Genomic DNA, 18,003 nt, shown 5'->3' with positions numbered 1-18,003 from the left:
ATTTGTTGAATTCACAACGTGAACCCACTGAGGTCTGGAGAGGTGGGAAAAGTTTTGAGTTTCATTCACCAATTCTATAAACATTTACTGAGCACCCACTCGGCGCCAAGCAATAAGCTCTCTCGGTTGTGCAATACTAGCCTATGAATCTGGCAGGGCAGAAATTTAAAAACAAAGTTTTGCACTGAGGTTATAATTTATATAGAGAAAAATGTACAATTTCAAGGGGACACTGATGGATTTTTGAGAACTGCAAGTTCACACTCCCATAAAGAAACAGAACAATGTTTCAGCTTGGCAACGCGGGGTTTTGAGCCCAGGTTACACGAAGGCACAGAGGGCAGGCGGTGACGCTACCTGACCTGCCTCTGGGGTGCCTGCGGGAGAGCCCCGGGTCGAAGCGGGCGTTCCTGGGGGCGGGCGGAGGTGGGACTACAAGTCCCAGATTGCTTTGCGCGCTCGCAAGCCGTGCGGAGCGGCGGGGCTCAGGGGAGGGGGCGCGGCAGCGGCGGCGGCGGTGGCGCCGAGGCGCTGGGGGCCCGGGCGCCGGCGGTTGGCGCGCTGGCTGGCAATGCCGGGGCCCGCGGCCCGCGGGGAGGAGGGCAGCGGTGGCGAGGGCGCGGCCCCGGGGACCGCGGCGGAGCCTGGGGCTGGGCCGGGGCGGGAGCCGGCGCGGCTGTGCGGCTACCTGCAGAAGCTGTCCGGTAAGGGCCCGCTGCGCGGCTACCGCAACCGCTGGTTCGTGTTCGACGCGCGCCGCTGCTACCTCTACTACTTCAAGACCCCGCAGGACGCGCTGCCCCTCGGCCACCTGGACATCGCAGACGCCTGCTTCAGCTACTCGGGCCCCGACGAGGCGGCCGAGCCCGGCGCGGAGCCGCCCGCTCACTTCCAGGTGCACAGCGCGGGAGCCGTCACGGTGCTCAAGGTGGGACCGCGCCCCTGCAGCCCAGCACCTGCCTCCTGGGGACGCGCGCGCACTCCCTTCTTCGGTTCCCCCTACTTAGCCTTGGGACTGCCCCCTGGCACCCAGCTCAGCCCAGCTCCTCTGCCCATCTGACTTTGTCCGTCCACCCTCCCTTTTCTAAAGCCCGTCTGCCAGCCTTTCCCCGTTTCTTTCTCGGACTCTGTCCCCGTGTCCCCATCTCAAGCTCTTCACCTGAGTTTAGACCAGAATGGCTGGGCGCTCCTCAGCCCTTGACCCTTTATCACCCTCTGCGCCCTCCCTCGGGTCCTTCTCTGTCCACCTCCCCTCCCCTCCTCAGCCCTCTCCTGTGGATGTCCTGTGTAACCCTCCTAGGCATTCATGACTGTAGGCTTCCTGTCCTTGACCAAATTATTACTCTCTTCAGCTGCCTCATCTGTAAAATGGGGATAGTAGTAGTATCTACTTCTTGCGGGAGTTGGGATTACATGAAATATACGCTAACCACTGGTAAATGTGATGACATCCAAGGTTATAGACAGAGACAGTCAGAGATGGCAGGGCTTTTAGAGAGAATCCACTGCAGTCCCCTCCAGAGTGGGCAGGGACACTGCTGCTAAGTTCAGTCAGTCAGTAGCAGAGCCTGTTTGCTTCTCCCTGCTTTGGCTGGGAGAGGAGGGAAAGGGTTCCTTCAACCAGTCCTGCCTTGCCCATTTGAAGCTTCCTGTGTTGAAGCATGGAACTTGCATCAGGAGTCACCCTGGTGCTTAGAAGCCCCTCGTCCCCCCTCGTTCTTGGGGGGCTCCCATCATCTCCTAGGGGCCCTCCTGCTTCCAGCACCTGAGTGTCTGGGCCTTGCCCTGGAGTCTGGTCTCTCTCCCAGCCTCCCTCCTTGCCTGGTTCCTGTGAGCCTCCACCCTCACTCCTCTCTGTCTCTGTCCTCTTCCGTATTACAAGCTGGGTTTCTCCAGAGCAGCAGGGCTGGGCTGGGATGTATGAAAACTCTCTGCAAAGCTGGCCAAGTAGAGAGCAGAGTGGGCTGAGCCTAGCGCCCTTGGCGTTGTAAGCACAGGGCCGTTCCCGGGATCTCCGAAGCCAGCAGCAATTGGAGCTGCTCCCTGAGGTCGGTTTTCAGAGTTCTGTCAACTGAATTCTTGCTGTTGCAAGCAGAGTCTGACGACTTGTGTGCTTGTATCCTTTTAGATTCTTCCGTCCCTTCTTGAGGGGGGTGCAGACAGCCTGGTTCTCCAGAGGAAGCCAAGCAGAGTTGTAGTTCAACTGGGGTTTACTTAGAAGCATTTGTGTAAACTTGGGAGTACACAGCAAGTACACAGGGACTTTTTGCCAAAGAGAGACTTGTCCTCACTATCATGGACTGTCCCTTTGTACAGCTGAATTTCCTGTAGAATTGTTTGTCAAAACAGAAAATAGAGCATCCTGTTTCAGATTTTCTCAGATGACTTTGGAGCCCTCTATCAGATATTTTCATCACAATTTTTTGAATGGTGGAGGTATATACATAAGTGGGGCTACAAAATGCAGTATCAAGAGTGTGGCTTTAGAGTTGGGTGGACTTAAACTTATGGCTTGAATTTGCCGCTCACAGGCGTTGAGCAAATTATACAACCTCTCTGTCCCAGTTTCTTCTTCAGCCTAATGGGAATCTTGCCGTCCTCACTGGTTACTTTTGAGAATTCTGGAAAATGGCTGGCACAGAGTAGGCAGTACATGGCATCCATGAGAAACAAGTAGTGTTTTGGGCCATTATGTAGTATGGTCGTATAGTGGAATATTATGCAGCAGCAAACATATAGGAATGAGAGCCGTAAGTGTCAACATGGATGACTCCCATAAACATAAAATAGAGAAGGAAAAACAAAGTTACAGATCGCATACAGAGGTATGATTCATGGAAAAATTGAGATCATGTAGATGCGTATGCTGTGTGGGAATGGGAGAGCTCTGTTGGGGTGATGAGCCCTGCATTCAGGATGGTGGTTCCCACTTGGGAAGAGAGGGGAGTGTGAGTGGAAATGGGTGCCCGGGGGCATCCACTGCTAAGCAGTGTTTTATTTCTGGCACCAGGTGGTGTTTGTTTTATTGTTCTATTTTTCTTTTTCTATGTTCAGAATATTTCTCTCTCTCTCTCTCTCTCTTTTTTTTTAAATGAAATGGATCTTCACGTAGGTTACTGACTATGGAACATTTTGGTATGTAAAGCTGAATTAGTCATAGAATAAGAGAGCGTGTCTGAGGCCAAGGGTCTGCTTTGTAAAAACAGTGGAAATGGAAACACAGACTAGGCTCTTCAAAAGAAGAGAGCAGTCAGACTGCAGGGTTTCAGAGTAAGGAGTGTCTTTTAAGAAAGATGAATTTTAGGGTACGGTGATTCCTTCTGAGCTGTGGGAGTAAAAATTTTATGGTGGTAAAAGTGGGAACTAGCAATTTATCTTTCTTTTCACCTTTCACATCCAAGAACTGATTCCCATGAACTTTAATGCTTCGGTTTAGGGCTGCTCAGCTGTAGTGCAGACCTTGATTTCTAAGGGGATTGTAGGTTAGTGAGGATTAATCCCTACTCAAGGCTTAGCTAATGTATATAATTTTATAGATACCATTTCTTTTGATGGGTTAAAAAGAAAAAAAATCAGTTTGCTCATTGTATTATCATATGGTTCTTATTTTAAAGTGACTTTCTGCCTACTCTGGAAGAGCTGTGGTTTTGTTGAACTTTTCCAAAATGTTTTACTGCTTGAGTCTTAATGAAAGCTGATATTGGAATTTCTTAGTAAACTTTTCTGTTCCTAAACTCAGAGATGTGGTCCATGCCTTATTTTACCGATGAGGGAATGGAGGCCAGAGAGGGAATGTGATTTGTCTGAGATCATGAAGATAGACTGAGACCTTCTTGGATAGTAGGCTCTAGGAACAGTGAGTGTCCAAAATGCCAGATATCTAATTCTCTTATCTGTTTTGACAAGTCTTTTTTTTTTTTTTTTTTTTTAAACTTCTATTTCAATGGCTTGGGATTAGAAGTCATGGTTTTTTCTTGTAATGTATTAAATTTCTGTCCTTTTCATACAGAATGAAAGCACCAGCAACATTGTACCTACTGATTCTTTACCAGGATGTATGGTACTTGTTATTGGACGTTTGGAAACTGCTACAACAGTCAGATAGAAACTGATGCTTCTTGTGGTGCTGTGTGTGTGTGTGTAGAGGTACTAGAGGCTCCTCACTGAGCTTTGCTGGGATCTGAGACACAGGAGTCAATTCTGGAGTGAGCTGTCCCACAGAGAAGGAGAGCACGTGACTGACTGGGAGGAAAGCTTGAATGGCCCTGGCCTGCCCGACTTCTGCAGTCCCCAGAGTGAGGAGCATCATCAGACTGTCAGCAGATTCACCCCACTCCCCCTGCTCTGTTTCTTGAAGGCATGTGGTGCACAAATGGACATGTGTGCTGGTTTTTGAGCCACACGTAACCGAACAATCATGCATGCCTATTCTTAACCCACTTTTGTGGGAAGGACGCACATTCTCTGGTGTTGAAACTGCTCTCAGTTTAATGACAAACATTTGTTAGCTCGGGTAATCATAGTGTGTGCGGTACAAAATAGATGGGGTGTACCGGCATTCTTGGCTAAACGGTTCTGCTAAGCTGTTTGTCCCTGGGGCGTCTGCTCAGGGGTCTTGAAGTGTTAGTTAAATCTTTTATCAAGACGTAACTTTTCATGGGTTTGTCGTGGCTTCCCAACGAGTATGTTCCTTAAAAGTAGGTACAGTTTCGTGGGTGTGGAATCACAGAGTCTTTCTGTCTCCCACCGCCTGTCATACAGGCCTCACTGTAGTGTAGCTGCCCCACTATTTCCTGCTCAGGAGGACCCCCAAGGGCCGCTGTTTGTATCCTCGCCTCCCAGAACAGCGCCTGTATAAAGTAGGTGCCCAGGTAGACATTTGTTGAATGAATGAGTAGAAGGTGGTTACCCAGTAAGCCTTGGTTTTGGTGTGAGCTCCAACCCTTTAGAAGTGATCAGCCAGAATTCTCAGATGTCTCAAATGACATTCTCACCACGTGTCATGGAGGTGGCTGCCATTCAGGGAATGCTCAGTGAATATAACAGGCATCAGGGATCCAGAAGGGCGATTACCATCAGTCCTTAATTTTCATGTCTCTCGTATTTCATGCCTGCAGCTTAGACTCTGGGGGCATTGTTGTGGCAGTGAGTGAGTGATTACGTGGTAAATATTTGAGGTCTTGCACCAGTGCCGACTCTGGGACTACTCTGCTCTGATGTTCTAGTACAGAAACAGCTGTAGAATGAGCGTAGATGTGTTCCCATCATTTTTGTTTATGGACTATGAGATATGAATGTCATGTAATTTTCACATCATAAAATGCCGTTCTTTTGATTTTTTTTTTAACTATTTGAAAATGTAAAAACTGTTCTTGGCTTATAACTGTGTAAAGACATGAATTAGGCTAGATATGATCCTCAGCCATAGTGCACTGACACTGGTGTTTTAGGAAGGCCTGGCCGGGCACTTCTCATTCATTTGTTCACTCACTCTCACGCTATGCTTAGGCACTGTGGGTATAGATTGAACAAGGTGAGCATAGTTCCTGTCCTTGAAGAGTTTTCTGGGTTGCCCAGAGACAGGCTTTAATTAAAATAAAGCAACACCAACCAGTTCTGTGAAGTTTAAAAGTAAAGAGATGGGATGCCTGTGTAACAGGGGCTCTGGATCTAGTTTGAAGGGAGGAGGGAAGACTTCTTGAGGAAGTGACTTTTGAGCTGAGGTATAAAAGGCACATTGATGTTAACTGGAGGAGTGGAGAGAGCAGCAGAGTGTTCTAAGGAGAGGAACGGCAGGAGCAGAGACCCTCGGGCGCGTCTGAGTGTGTAGGGGATTCAAGGAATGCCCAATGGTAGCTGGGTGGCGGGGAGGGCCTTGTGGCCCTCGCTGTAGGAATACGCAAAGACTTTTCAGCTGGGCTTGACAAATAGTTATGTTTTTCTTTTTTTTCCCTCCCAAACTGATGGTTGGATCATGTCCAGTATTTTCGTCTAATTATGTTGGAAGATGTCTTGTGTATTAAGAGTTGAAATATTAATATGTTACGCACCGGCAGACAGGTTTTAAAGAAGATAAATGCAGAGTTGAAGATCTGGTAGTCCGTTGCCTCTTAAAGCAGCACTTAAGCTCAGAAATGAGCCGGGGCTGCTGGCTCAGGGCTCCCTGGCTGCACTGGGCTGCCTTTCCTGCAGCATTCCTCACGGCCGCCTTCCTTGCCTTCTCTCCTGTCCCACTTGCTCTGCTCACAGGCATGCATGTTGCCCATTTCCTTCCCTTGTGGAGGGACCTGTTGCTTGAGACATGGAGAGAGGGGCCACATGCATTCAGGTTGAGAGCTGGTGAGCACCAGCGCTCCCATCTCACTGAGGCTTTTGAGGGGCAGACGGTCTCCTTGTTCAGCTGCCTTCACCCATCAGCCTTCCCATAGAACAAAATATAGGTAATAACCCTCTGTCCAAAGGAAGAAAAGAACCCTATTATTGTAGAAATGACTCTCCAGTTGTGGGAGCGGAAGGGGTTTTGACTAGGAATTTTCAGTTCTTTTAGAGATGTATATGGTAGGGCAGGGGTCCCCAGCCCCCGGTCTGTGAACCAGTACTGGTCTGCAGCCTCTTAGGAAGCAGGCCGCACAGAGGAGGTGAGCGGCGGGTGAGTGAAACTGCATCTGCTGCTTCCCACCGCTCCATCACTCGCATCACTGCCTGAACCATCCACACCCCCGCCACCACCCCAGTGCAGGGAAAAGTTGTCTTCCACCAAAGAATCTGGTCCCTGGTGCCACAAGGTTGGAGGTTGCTGTAGTAGGGTCTTAATGACATTTGAGTGGGTGTTTACCTACATCCTGGCCGGGCAAGTCCTCAGTGGATTTTGCTCACTTTCACAGAGTGAATATTACAATATGGTGAATTAGGAAGTAGTGACGCTTCTGACTAATGTTCTGCTAAATACTGTACTTAGAGAACTTGGTGAAGTGAACACGCTGGGCGCTTGTATGTGTGAGGGAAGCCCCAAGAGTCAGGAGGCTAAGGCAGTCTCTGGAGAGGCTGTGGGTTTCATGATCATCCAGTAAATAATAGCTCACCAAGCAGCATAGGAAACCCCGAATGGACAGATTCAGGATGGCATTCCTCCCTAAAATGAGTCTTGTTCTGTTTTGGTTTTTGAGCATCTGATGCTATGTCCTGCTAGAGTGTAGGTTTCCTGAGAACTTATACTTCTTGGTCACATCAGCCTTAATACTTAGCGGAGTGTCAGCCACAGATTAGATGCCCTGTGTATATTGGTTGGATTGAATGAACACTTCAGACCCTTATTTCCTTTTGGGGTGGGAGTGTGGTGTGCTCGTGTTGCGTGGTCAGAAGGAGGTTTGCAATGTCCTTTTCTCCCTTTAGAAAATATTTTTGAGCATCCACCATGTCATAAACATCATGCTTTCTGTGCAGATAGAGCAGTGAAAATTTTCTGTTTAAGAAACTACAGTGCTGAGACTTTAAAAATAGATTAGCACCTGATAGCTTTGAAAAAAAAACTTTGGAGAGAAACCGTATTTGTCTGTAGTATTAATCGCTGGGAGTAAACATCAAGTGTCTGCAAGTTTTTTGATTGTGAGGGAGGTCTGGAATCTTTCCATAGTAAATGAAGAGGGGGGCAGGGAAGCCTGAAGGTAAAGTACAGATTTGGATATCACCCGGGGACAGAAATCTGTGGTTCGTACCATGATTTCCCTGGGCATTGCCGAATTGGGGAGGTCTGTGTGACTGAACATCGGGATGATCCCTGGAGAAATGGGCTGAAGAGTTGGCTAGGTTTTGGTGTAATTGTATAGCTGTTCAAAGATTTCGTTCATTTTGGGCGAGTGAGAAGTATTCCCAGTTGAATGGGAATCAGCATCTTTTCATGAGTTTGTATGCCAGGCCATTGCTTAACTTTTTTTTTGATTGATTGTGTGGGAGAACTGGAATCTGGAGGAGAAGGGAACAGTCAGGAGCTGAGATCCTTTGGCCTCCTTCCCTGGTGGCTCAGTGGTAAAGAATCTGCCTCCCAATGCGGGAGATGCGGGTTCAATCCCTGGGTTGGGAAGATCCCCTGGAGAAGAGAATGGCAACCCACTGCAGTATTCTTGCCTGGGAAATCTCATGGGCAGAGAAGCCTGGCAGGCTACAGTCTGTGGGGTTGTGAAAGAATCAGACACAATTTAGGGACTAAACAGCAACTGGCCCTTTCCAAGGTCAGCCCTCCTGGGAAGAGCAGACGTTCCTTGAGCAGTCTGCCCTCAGGCGAGAACCTGTCGGGGTGTCAGGCCTAGAGGTAGACTGGAGGCGGACAGGCCAGTGCTATCAGAGGTGTTGCTCCTGGGTTATAGGAATTATCTCTAGGCAGTGAGCCCAGTTTTCATTTCCCTTTCCAGCTCTCTGATGTCCAGGGGAGACTGTGCTTGCAGAAAAGGGGCCTGCATTTGGAAATCTGATGCAGCCACTGGCCATTCACTTAACAACCTTGGTTGGGCAAGGCCCTGATGGGCATCCAGCGCCAATCAGGTGTTGCCTCTGGCCTCGGGGAGCTTGTTCTGTCCAGCCCTGGGTGTCATTAGAGCATTGTCATCAAGTCTCTCTGTGAGGTGGAGGAGGTCATCAGTGTTTTTGTTCCAAGGGTCATTATCCCTGAGTCAGTACTGACAAGACCCTCAGATCAGCCTGTCTTGCTCCTTGTATGACCGAGTAAGAAACTGAGTCCCATAGCTAGTTAGCTGCAGCCCTGGCACTAACCAACCCCCTCCACACACACACCTGAGTGGTATTTAGCTATTTTAAACCCAGTGGTTTTATGCTATTTGCTTCACATTTCCATCTTACTCCCTTAGTAGGAAATAGGGCTTCTTCTGTTTTTAGTTGTTGGACACAGATTGTAAAATTACACATTTATGTCTTAGGTACTGTGGTACAGATGTAAGATGTTCAGTCATATGGAGATTGGAAATTAACAATACAGATGATAAACTTCCAGTGGGGGTTGATTGATAATAGACATTAGTGGTGTTTCCCTGGCAGGGACTAGACTTACACATTCCTGTTCAGGAGCCTTCTCTTTGGCGCCTTTCCTCTGTGCAGAGGAAAACTAACCCTTCATGTGTGTGTTTTTCTCTTTCTGCTCTGTCAGCCATGCCCTCTGGCCTCAGAAGTGAACCAGTTTTTTAAGCTTCACAGTTTACAGCTCTCTTACATTTACTGTCCCGGAGGTAACATGCTGATAAGGCTCTCTTTGCTTTCTGTCCTTTAAAGGACATCTCCTGGAGAATTGTGGTTCTCAAATTTAGTGTGGGGAAGGCGCCTCCTGGGATCCTGCTAAAATGCAGGCGGTGGGGGTTCCCCCCAGAGATTCCGGTTTAGTTGGTTGGCCAGGGTGGACCTCAGGAATCTGCTTCCTTATCCACTGTCCCGCCCCTTCTGCTGCAGACCTCTGGTCCTTTCTTTGAGAAACACTGCTCTCTTCTAGATCATGAATGAATGTCCTCTTTGACCATGAAGTAAAGACTGGCCCTATGAGAGGATGGTTTTCTGAGTGGACTAGAAATAACTAAACTGCGTGGGTGGAGACCAGTGAAGTGTGAGCCCTTTATCCTTAAGTTGACACTCTGTGGTTTATATCTGCCCACCTTCTTTGCATTCTGAGTTTCTTTGCTCCAGAGCAATGGTTTGGGGCCTGTGACTCCCTTTCCCCAGTGGCCCTGAGGTTTCTGTCCCCCCATGCTGATCACTTAGTTGGTGGCACACCACCATGTGCCAAGATTTCCTCCTGGGCCATTCAGAGGGAGGCTCCCGGAGGCCATCCTTAGGGTGTTTCTGGGAGAGGGGGTTTTAATAATCACCACCACCAAATAACTGGTAAGGAGACTTGTAGAGCCTCCGGCTTTTCACCCAGAGAGGGGTTTGATATAGGAGAACCATCTGGCACTTTCCTGAGATACCAGCTCTATCTTAAAAAGACTTAGAAATCAACATGCTTCCCAAACACTCCAGTAAATTGACTGAAAGTTCAAGTAGATTTTTGGTACCAGGCTCCCATGTTCCCCGTAATCTCCGATGGGTGGAGCCTGGGAGTCTGCCCCTCCCAAACCCCAGATCATAAAACTTCATATTAAGTCAGTCATTCCTGTGTCCTCCTTTTAAGTTAAAAAACATCAAGCCAGAACATTGCAGTGTTGCATGGTGTATGGAAATCATCGCAGGCAGAGGTGGCGTGCGGCTGTTCACCCGTTTGCTTGCCATTGCTACAGGAGTTCTTGTTTATCCTGAGCTCATAAAACCCTGGCAGTCTCTTATTGTGCAATGGCAGAGCTGATAGGGAGCTGTAGGAATGCAGCCCTGTGGCCACTCGGAGGCCACATGCTCGCCTTCCGTCTGAAACAGAAAGCGTTTTGACAGGCTTCCACATTTCCTGCAGGGAAGAACAGGCCCAGAGAGTGGCCTTGTCCTTGCCCGTGTCTTGGTGAAATCTGTCATCTAGGCCAGGCCCCTCACAAGCCCAGTTAACTTTATTGACCTCTTTTCCTGTAACACGCATTTGTGTGTGTGTAGGCACTCTTTTCCTAGTTTAATCTCTGTTAAACTGTTAAGGATGGGTTTAAGGAGTATCTGTTCTCTCAGGGTGTTTGCTTTTTAAAAGAAGATGCTTGAGAGTTAGAAATGGCAAAACTCCTCAGACTACCACCTCCCAGAATGCAGGAGAAGAGGGGCAGCTTCGGGGGAGAGGCTGCCCCCTCCCTCTCAGACCGTTTAGGGAAAGTGATGGTGGGAGGTCTAGGTTCTTTAGATGAGAATTCATGTAATTATTTTGCGTAATAAGTTATATGAAAATGCCAACTTCAGGATAGCAGTTTAAAAAGACAAAGCAGTAAGAACTTAGGGTGTTACTAAAGGAGTGGAGGTCCCTATAGTCGCACTTCGTTTTCCAAGGAGCCAGGAGACTCAGTATTATTTCCCTTCTCACTGTCTGTCGCTGGGCTGAAATGAGATTTCAAAACCTTCCCAGGGGTTTTTGAAAAAAACTGCTTCCCCCACCCCCACCATTGGTAGTGGGCCAGATCCCTTGAGATTGTTCGCAAGCTTATGATATTGAAATGTTCAGAAGAAAATTTGGAACCTAAAATTATTTATCAGATATGAGATTGTAGTCTTTTTTTCATCTGAGATGTGTTTTGCATTATCAGGCTATTTATGATATTCTTGTGCTTTTTATTGTTTATGGAAGAAGTACCTTGGAAATCCAAAATAACCTTCTTTCTTTCTGTTTTTTTTTTTTTTTTGCTGCACCTTGGGGCTTGCCAGATCTTAGTTTCCCAACTGGAGATTGAACCCAGGCTATGGCAGTGAAAGTGCCGAGTCTTAACCCCTGGATTGCCAGGGAGACCCCAGATACCCTTCTTTAGATTTAAGGAATGAAAATTCCTTCATTATGAACAGGTATTGCACATCCTTTTAAGATATGACTGAGTCAGACTATCCGTGCAGTCTCAGTCGCTTTATACGACTTAGCAGACTTAGTCTGTATTCTCCTTGTGACTCCGTGGTGACTGTCGGTTATGCAGTTGGCCCTGACCCTTTGGGGAGGAGCCCAGAGTTCACAACCTAAGTGGGCAACTGAAGTGCTGTGTCATCGTCATGTATGCAAGATAGGTTCTGTAAGAGATATCAGATGGCCTCCTAGATAGGATGTGTGAACTAGATCTTGAGGAGTGAGTAGGCATTTGCATGTGGGTTTAGTGCAATAGGAGCAGGGGTCATTGAAGCTCAGCTGGCTTCTGTGCGCCTGTTGGGTGGGGAAAGAAAGGCTCTCGTCCCGTGGAGTGTGGGGCAGCGTGGATCAGGTGACCATGCCACATTGCTCAGCACTTGGGAGCCACTAGAGAGTTCTAAGCATGGGACAAACATATGATTTTGTTGGCTGCGTGTAAGAGAGTTTGGGGAGGGAGGCTGAGGACAGCAAGACCAGTTAGGATAGTCTCGCAGAGGCCCGAGGTTGAAGAACCAGAGGAACGACAAGGAGCGAGAATCTGAGAGACTGACGAAAGGGTCTTTCAGGCTTAGAGACCTTGTGATCCTTTTATGTTGGAGAACAGTTCCTTTCTTCTGCATATTTGTTTATGTTTAGTCTTGTTATTGCTCACTGTAGTCTATTTTAAAAGAAATGTCTTTAGAGCAGAACTGTGGCTCAGAGCATCCAGTGGGAGAACTTTATAGCCAATTGATGGTCATGCTGTCTCCAACCCAGTAGGACTATGCTGACCTCACCCATTCCTTTGATGTCCTGAGGACCTTCTGTACTGTCAGAGAGCCCAGCCTCTGATGTGGGAGTTGTCTTTATCCAGGAAACCAACATACTATTTTTATTTAGTGTGCATGTGTGCTCACTCAGTCATGTCTGACTCTTTACCACCCCATGGACTATGCTCCTCTAGGCTCCTCTGTCCATGGAATTTTCCAGACAAAAATCCTGGAGTGGGTTGCCATTTCCTACTCCAGGGGATCTTCCTAACCCAGGGGTCAAATCCACGTCTCCTGCATTGGTAGGCGGATTCTTTACCACTGTGCCACCTGGAAAGCTTTATTTTTAATTGCTTATTTATTTTTGGCTACACTGGGTCCTTGTTGCTGCATGCAGGCTTTCTCTAGTTGTAGTGAGTCCAGGCTACTCTGCAGTAAGCTGTGCGTAGGCTGCTCATCGCAGTGGTTTCTGTTGTGGAGCTCGGGCTCTAGGATGCGTGGACTTCAGGAGTTGTGGTGTGTGGGCTCAGTAGTTGCGGCTCAAGGGATCTAGAGCTCAAGCTCAGTAGTTGTAACACATGGGTTTAGTTGGCCCATGGCATGTGGAATCTTCCCAGACCAGGGATTGAACCCGTGTCACCTGCATTGCAAGGTGGATTCTTAACCACTAGACCTCCAGGGAAGTCTGGCAACACACTTTAAATTGAACTTGGCTGTTGTTGAGGTCATCAACATTTCAGTATCTGAGAAAAACCATAGAGGAACTTCTAGATTTCTGCTGAAATGTTGAGAGGATAGACTTTGTCTTGGACATGCACTTCTCCTTCTTCCCCTTGATAGTAGGGAACACAGACCTGGGTTTGAATTTTGACTGTGCCAACTGGCTGTGAGATCATGAGTGATCATGATAATATGGATAGTTGATGCCTAATGAGTAGTTAGTGTGTGCCAAGCACTGTTCTGAACTTAACACGCATCAACTCATTTAACCCTCATAACAGCATAACGTGAAGTAGATTCCTGTTATTCACATTTTACCAATGAGAAATCTGAGGCACATTAAGTAGATTGGCTATTACAGCCAGCAAATGGCCGAGCTGGGATTTGAACTCAGTTAGGCTCCAGAATCGGAGAAGGCGACAGCACCCCACTCCAGTACTCTTGCCTGGAAAATCCCATGGATGGAGGAGCCCGGTAGGCTGCAGTCCATGGGGTCGCTCAGAGTTGGACAGGACTGAGCGACTTCACTTTCAGTTTTCACCTTCATGCATTGGAGAAGGAAATGGCAACCCACTCTAGTGTTCTTGCCTGGAGAATCCCAGGGACAGGGGAGCCTGGTGGGCTGCTGTCTATGGGGTCGCACAGAGTCAGACACGACTGAAGCGACTTAGCAGCAGCAGCAGCAGTAGGCTCCAGAATCCAGTAGGTGATACTTTGGGCAAGTGGATGATACCATCTTGTGAGATTACTATGAGCTTTATTTTTTTGTTATGAGCTTTAAATGATAGCGTGTATTAAGTGTTTAGTACAATGTCTGGCACATAGTAATCATTTACTTAATAGTATCTAATACTGTTAGTAATATGAATGTAAACATTATGAAATAGTCTATATAATTTTTTTCCATTTTTGTAAAGAAAATTGCCATGTGTATTTATGGATAGAAAAGTATCTGAAAGGATATACTCCAAAGTGCTGACTGAGGTTATTACTGGTGATATGGTTATGTACATTTTATTTTCTTCTTTGTTTTGCTGTGTTTTTGAGATTTTCCGCAGCAGACGTGGGTATTGTTATTATTTGAAATAAAAGTCTACGGTTTGTTATTGGGTTTTGTTTTTGTTTTTTAAAGCTACGGAGGCACTCCCAGGCATACAGGAGCTCTTTAAGCGCCAACAGAGTGAGGTGTCCCTGCAAGGCTATGGAACTCCACACTGTGCTCAGCAGCTTGGAGGCTGTTTGGTCTTTTTCTCACTTTGTCTTTTAATTTTGTATGGTGTTTTGGACACACACATTTTTTGCTGCTGTCTTTCTTTTGGAGTTTAGACAGGTGTTTACATTCCTAGAGAACAGAAATGTTACAGCAGGGATTATTTCCATGTTGCTGGGGTGAGTGATCAAGCCTGTGGAAATCAATGCCTCCCTGCTGCTGCTCAGCCTGGAGTCAGGTCCCTTGAGTTGCCTGTGCAGGAAGCAGCTGTGTGGCTTACAGTCTGAAGCTCTGCCCTCTGAGGACGTGGGGCTCAGTCCTGAGAGGGCGTTGGTTTTCCTTGTCCACAGCATCAGGGCGCACGGCATTTGTCGTGGCTGCTGGCTGTGCTTCAGCGTGAGCTCTTCAGGAGTTCTCTGCACAGATCTTCCTTGTCAGTTTCTGATGTGCCGATGGCTGGATCAAAAGTCACATCATCCCTGTGTGACTTGAAAATTTGGCAGAAATCTATGCACCTGTTGTTAACAAGATACAGAAAGAGACAGAAACTTTGATTACAAAGGCATCGTCTACTAATTTAAATGGTTTCTATTTTGCATTTAAATCTTGAATCAATGTTGACTTTATTTTCTTTTATGTTGTGGCCTAGGTTTCAAACCTATGCCATAATTCTTAATACTTTTATTTCTTTCCAAAATTTTAGCCAATTGTCATAATGCCTTTGTTTAATAATTAATACTTTTTCCACTGATTTGATTTGAAATGCCGCATAAATATTTTTATATCTACTTAGCCCTGTATTTTGATTCTCTGGCAGTAGAGTACTGGTTTAATTATTGTGACTTTATAATATGCTTACCCATTTGGTAGGTCAAAGCCTCACAACTTGTTTATTTTTTCAGAATTCTCAAAGGTTAAACTTCAGATTAATTTTGTAATCTCTTTGGTATGCTTTGAAGAACTTTTTAGAATTTTGGCTGGATTTTTTTTTTAAGTTTCTACTGATACATAAGGATTTCTTAAATATATACCTATGCATTTTATGTTTTGTTGTTTTTTTAATTTTTTAATTCTTAAAAATTTTTTCTGCACTGTGTGGCATGTGGGATCTTAGTTCCCTGACCAGGGATTGAACTCGTGCCCCTCTGCACTGGAAGTTTGGAGTCTTAACCACTGGACCACCAGGGAAGTTCCACGTTTTACACTTTGATTGTATTGTGAACATGTTTTTGACTGTCTCCTGCAGGTGTAAAGGAAGCCATTTGCCCACCGGGAGGGTCTAAGAGCCAAGAATTGACCAGGTCTCACCCAATACTCTGCCCCTAATGTTGACTGCTGCATTGGCCTAAGTCAGGCTCTTAATAAGTATTTGCCAAGTGAATGAATAAACATCTCTATATATGTGGTGTTTTCTTCTTTTGGATTCTTTTAGATAGATTCCTAGGAATGGAGTTTTGGATCAAAGGAGATGAGCATTATTATAGCTTCTAAAATGTGCTGAGTCTTGGTAGATGGAGGTTCTTTACCAAAGGGCTGGAGACCCAGATGGTAAGAGGGCTTGGGTCAGTTTGTGGTGCAGTGAGAATGCAGCTAGGAGATGAGGCCTGACTCCTGTGTATGTGCACGGTTGCAGCTCTGGCCCCTGTGCCCAGTAATGTGCTTGCCTGCCAGGGTAGGCCCTTAATAAACATATCTTGAGATGAATTAACTTTATTGTGGGACTTTTCAGAGCACCAAGGAAAGAGCTAGGCTTGGAGAGAGGGAAGTCCCTGGGGTCCAAGGGCAGGGACAGGTGTCTGGAGTCCATCTCCCCAAGAGTTGACTTCTGGGTTTTGGGCTTTTGGTGGTCTGGGCACAAAGGCTTGTGGGAACAGCTGGGGCGTCACATGGTTCTCCTCGCCAACTGTCAAGGGCTGAATTCCACCTCAAGCTGGACGTGGCATGGCCTGGTTTCCATTCTCTGAACTGGCATCTCAGGTTATGGCGCCTAAATGCAGCAGATGTCTGTCATCTCAAATCTGTCATCACGCAGTCCTTGTCTGCCCTCCCAGCTCCCCAGGACATTCCTGCAGCTGTGTAGGGACAACCAGAATGGCTTTCCCATATGTTTGGCTTGATTTCTCATGTTGGGATTGGTGCCATATTTGAACTAGAGTTTTAGCCGTTTTGAGGCAGTAGCAGTAGCTGAACGTAGGAGAGGATGAGTCAGATATTTGAGTGTTTAACTGTATTCCAGGCACTGTGCTAGGCATCTTGGACCATACTGAGGCCAGAAGGTTTTGCCTCTGCCTTCAAGGAACTTAGACTAATGAGAACACACAGGGAGGGCACCACTGCCGTGGGAAGCTGTCCTGGGCTGTCTAGTGTTCTGAGTTCCCCATTCTGAGTGTGCAGAGAACATTCAGGCTCAGGTCAGTAAGCCTTATTTGCATTTTGAATTGGGTTTTGCAGACTGAGTAGGAGATGAAGAGACCAGTGTTTATGGGAGACTCAGGATATGACCCTGGTGAGCCTTCAGACAACAGATGTGACATGTGGCCTGTTGGATGCTTGTCTGGCATCTGCTCTTATTCTCTTCTGAGCTGGAAGCTTTGCCTCATTTCTGCTTTTTCCAGCATGGTTGAATGTCTGTCTGGTTCTCCAGAATGTGGGACTAAAGCATTTTAAATGGTGATTTGGGTAGGGTGGGGCAGCGATTGATCCTCTCTGGGTCATGCTGGTGGTGGTGATAAGCCTCAGCACTGTCCGGCTCATTTGTCACCAGGTGGGTATAGCTCAGTGGAGGGAGTTCTGGTGATGGACTCCTTCAGGTGCCCTGTGTGAATGAAGACAGATCCCTCGAGGGTCCTACTTGCCCTCCTCTGGGAGAGGGCAGGGAAGATTCTGAAATGTGAGCCATCAGCTAGGCCAGCCAGACTCATTCTTTTAGGTCTCCAAATAATGTTGGCATCTCCATGGATATTAACAGAGCAGGAGGTGGTTGGGGATATGGGGGGTACTTAAAGAAGAAAGTTGTTTGAGTCATAAAGTTCTGTGGGAGGTGAAGAATGTTGGCTGCCCCACTGTCAGGAGCCCCATGCCCATGGCCATCCCTGAGGGCATTCCCACCTGCTGGGTTTCCCACCTCGCCAGATCTCCTGCCAGCCTTGGCTCTCCCAAATGGTACTTGCCATCATTATCTAGAACAGCCCCATTCAATACAAATACGATGTGAGCCAGATATATACTTTTAAGTTTTTGGATAATCACATTAAACAATGGAATTCCACTGTTTAACAGGTGCAATTATTTTAACTAATATACTTTATTTAATCCAGTGTACCTATATTTTATCATGTGGCACTAGCCATATTTCACATGCTCACAAGCTGTGTGTGACTAGTGGCTACTGAGTTGGCGGGGCAGATCACCAGACTGACTTGCATGACCGACTAAGACTGGAGCAATGAAGAGACTAGTTTGTGATTCTGCATTTAGTTAGGACTGAACAAGGCCAAATCTCAGTTCAGTCTGTTTAAAAGATATCAAGGGGAAACACAGAGGCTTTGTGGATTTCTGCTGATTTTGCTGTTTTACTTTTAATCCTGTCCTGTCTTACAACCTGTGTGTGCTTCTGTCTTTGGGCCTCAGCTCCCTGAGGGGAGGACCTCTGGGGGCTTTTCTGCCTCCTTGATCTTGGCACATGCCTGGGAGCCATGTGCCCCGAGCAGCCTTTCACAGCTGCTTGAGGATTGAAGTCAAGATACTTTTCCTGATTTCTAGGTTTTTTTCTTTTTCTTTTTGAAGAAAACAAACCCCAGTTAATCTTTGTC

The 18,003-nt window shown here is 46.9% G+C and overlaps 1 protein-coding gene across 1 annotated transcript in view; it reads left to right on the top strand.

The window, feature by feature from the left end:
* Positions 1 to 492: 492 nt before the first annotated feature.
* The window catches only part of TBC1D2B (TBC1 domain family member 2B), a 90,127-nt gene continuing 72,616 nt past the window's right edge, over positions 493 to 18,003 (top strand). The window contains exon 1 of the mRNA XM_005906610.2: positions 493 to 928. Within this exon, the coding sequence (XP_005906672.2) occupies positions 572 to 928 (357 nt within the window). The 5' untranslated portion in view covers positions 493 to 571. The remainder of the gene's footprint in view (positions 929 to 18,003) is intronic.

Source organism: Bos mutus, chromosome 21 (assembly GCF_027580195.1).
Source record: "Bos mutus isolate GX-2022 chromosome 21, NWIPB_WYAK_1.1, whole genome shotgun sequence".
In the NCBI taxonomy this organism is placed as follows: Eukaryota; Metazoa; Chordata; class Mammalia; order Artiodactyla; family Bovidae; genus Bos; species Bos mutus.
This window is presented reverse-complemented; position numbering and strand designations above follow the sequence as displayed.